General features: G+C 44.6%; 1 protein-coding gene across 1 annotated transcript in view; it reads left to right on the forward strand.

The window, feature by feature from the left end:
- The window catches only part of cpamd8 (C3 and PZP like alpha-2-macroglobulin domain containing 8), a 48,120-nt gene that overhangs the window by 30,376 nt on the left and 14,841 nt on the right, over positions 1-2,903 (forward strand). Inside the window, exons 29-30 of the mRNA XM_010779039.1 lie at positions 930-1,086; positions 1,173-1,247. Coding sequence (XP_010777341.1) covers positions 930-1,086; positions 1,173-1,247 — 232 coding nt within the window. The remainder of the gene's footprint in view (positions 1-929; positions 1,087-1,172; positions 1,248-2,903) is intronic.

Here is a 2,903-nt window from a genome sequence, read left to right on the forward strand (position 1 = left end):
TTTTCCGGCCCCATAAAATCGTGGTTCTATCAGGCCAGGGCCAGGGCTGAACTAGTGACGTCAACACTCTCGACTGCCGATTGGTCAGAGAGAATCGTCACAAGATCGCGCGCGAGATCATCCCTAGCGTCGCATATATATCTATAAGCAAGCTTGCAGCATTTTTATACACAGCATTTTTGTAAACGGAGGAGCTACAAAAATGGCAACGTCAAAGAAAAGCACACCGTGGTCGACCGAGGAGGGGACGACGTTCCTACATCTCATTGGCCAAAAAAAAGCCGATCGCCCCGCCTACACTGCGTTGCTACCCCAGGTCCTAAACTGTAAATGTGCCACGGCCTCGGACGGCCAGCGAGGAAGCCCAAGGCCTGAGCGAGGACGCTTAGGGACGCTTAAACGGGGCTACCCCGCTGCAGTGGAAATGTGCCAGATAACTCCTCTCTTATCCGCTACCCTTTACTTGTCTTCATCTATCTAACACAGGGGTCTCAAACTCAAGGCCCGGGAGCAAAATCCGGCCCGCGACTTCATTTTCTGTGGCCCTGCAAGAGCTTGCAAAGAATATAAATAATACGTTTATTATAAGGTTGCGTGCCACTTTACAAAAGCAGGTTGCCCATAAACTACATGTCCCACAATGCGTCTCGTTTTGTGACATGCCACTGAAGAGACTTGCAATTATTTGCCCTGGACTTCTGCTTTCAGAGGTAGTTAACTACTAAGTTATTACCCTATCAGATAATAATCCAATTCAGAGGCAATAATGTCATATAATACATTATTTTATATATATTTATTATATATTTATATAGTTACAACCGGCCCTTTGAGTGCAAGCTTTATGCAAATGTGGCCCGCGATGAAATTGAGTTTGACACCCCTGATCTAACCCTTCCACCTCTTCCTCCATCTCTTTTTTCTACTAGGTTGACAGCATTTGTGCTAAAGTCCTTTGCTCAGTCTCGTGGTTTCATCTTCATCGACCCCGAGGAGCTACGTGCAGCCAAGTCCTGGCTCATCAAACATCAGCGAGATGATGGCTCCTTCCCCGCCATGGGACGCATCCTCAACAAAGACCTGCAGGTGAAATATTCTTCTGACTTCTGTGAGTTTTGGAGGTCTCTATAGTGTGAAATGAACTTGAAGCTAATGTGTGCTTTTGTCCACAGGGAGGGATCCATGGGAAAATCTCACTCACAGCTTATGTGGTGGCAGCTCTCTTGGAGACGGGGATAAACACGGAGGTAAGCAATCCAACAAAACAGCATGTCACTGCGGTCTGTGCTACTCCATCATGGCCACTGCTCTGTGATTAGCTAAACTGCGTTTAAAGAGAAGATACAATGCTCATTTTCAGGTTCACATTTGTATGTTGTGTCTCTACTGTGACACAGTTAAATGTATTAATGTTCAAAAAGCACTTTATTTTTCTCATATATTATGCTGCAGCACCTCTTTTCACCCTCTGTCTGAAACCAGAGCCCAGTCTGCTCTGATTGGTTGGCTGGCCGGCTCTGTTGTGATTGGTCAACCGCTTAGAGATGTCCCGCTCCCGCCCCTTAGCATTATCACGTACAATGTGTTAGAGCGCTAGCCAATAGAAGCGCTTGTGTTACAGAAGTAAACAAAGGAGTCCAATTGAGGCGTTTCGGCAGGGGGGAGTGTGTGGAGGGAACACAGGGATTTTAGCCTTTTGCAGACCATTTACATGCACAAAAACCTATATAAAACCCCAAATAGCAAAGAAAAAAAATCTGTCTTTAGTGGAGCAGAAGTATACAGTGGCAGAACATGGTAAGACTAAAATAGAATACCTTAAAAATATACTTAAGTATATAAGAAGAGTACATATCCTAAGTTTACATTTCCACCACTGCTGGTCACCTACAGCAGATGCAGTTATGTAAAAATGAATTAATGATGTCAGTGGGTTAGAGGAGAAAGTGCTTAAGTCATCTGTCCCACTTGAACCACTTTACATTTCGCAGCACATCCCACCAGCCTGCTGTGAATGTATGAGCGGTCGTGTGTGGACATATCGCTGCATTCCTGATAGTTGTGAAGACGGATGAGCTGGCATTCAGCCTGCTCATATTTGTTTTGCCCCAGTGCCTCTAATCTAATATCTTCATTTCGGACTACATGAAAACATTTCACTGCTGACGTGCAGAGACGATTAAATCCATGAAAGCCACTTCGATTGCATTCCTCCATGCCGCTGTTGTCCTACTTTTTATCTGTTTTGGATTTTTCTTTACTCTCTCACTGATAGTCATCATCGGCAATTAAACTTCAGCATGTGTGCTGTTCAATCGCTCGAAGACATGGGAAAAGATACAACCTCGTGAAATCCTCCACAGCATGTATTGCGTACTCTGGCAATTTAAAAAGCCTTCAAAGCTCTCATTGTTTTCGTGCTCTCTTTGCCCTTTGTTCACATAGTTGACTCTTTTATTTTAGCGTTTCCTCTCCCTGGCTCCCATCCATCCATCTGTTATCTAAACCACAGGGCTTCTTCTGAGAGTTTTTCCTTTTACAACTGATAAAAAGTGAAAAGGTATCCTTCACATCAAAGCAGAACCTTCAACCCCCCTCCAATTTCACTTAATTAAAAGATGACTGCTGCAATTACAGTGAGTGGCTCTGGAGGCCTATCATCTCAGGGATGAGAGGGGAGGTCACATCTGCATGAGATGAAAGTCAACTCGCAACTTTTTAATGGACGAAATTAATGTTTGTTCAGAAACTGCATCTAAGTAAAAGCGGTTGTGAGTTTGGACAGGGCAGCTTCTAAACATGTGTGTGTGTGTGTGTGTGTGTGTGTGTGTGTGTGTGTGTGTGTGTGTGTGTGTGTGTGTGCGTGTGTGCGTGTGTGTGTGTGTGTGTGTGTGTGTGTGTGT

This window comes from Notothenia coriiceps, unplaced genomic scaffold (genome assembly GCF_000735185.1).
Source record: "Notothenia coriiceps isolate Sejong01 unplaced genomic scaffold, NC01 NC01_scaffold00019762, whole genome shotgun sequence".
NCBI lineage: Eukaryota > Metazoa > Chordata > Actinopteri > Perciformes > Nototheniidae > Notothenia > Notothenia coriiceps.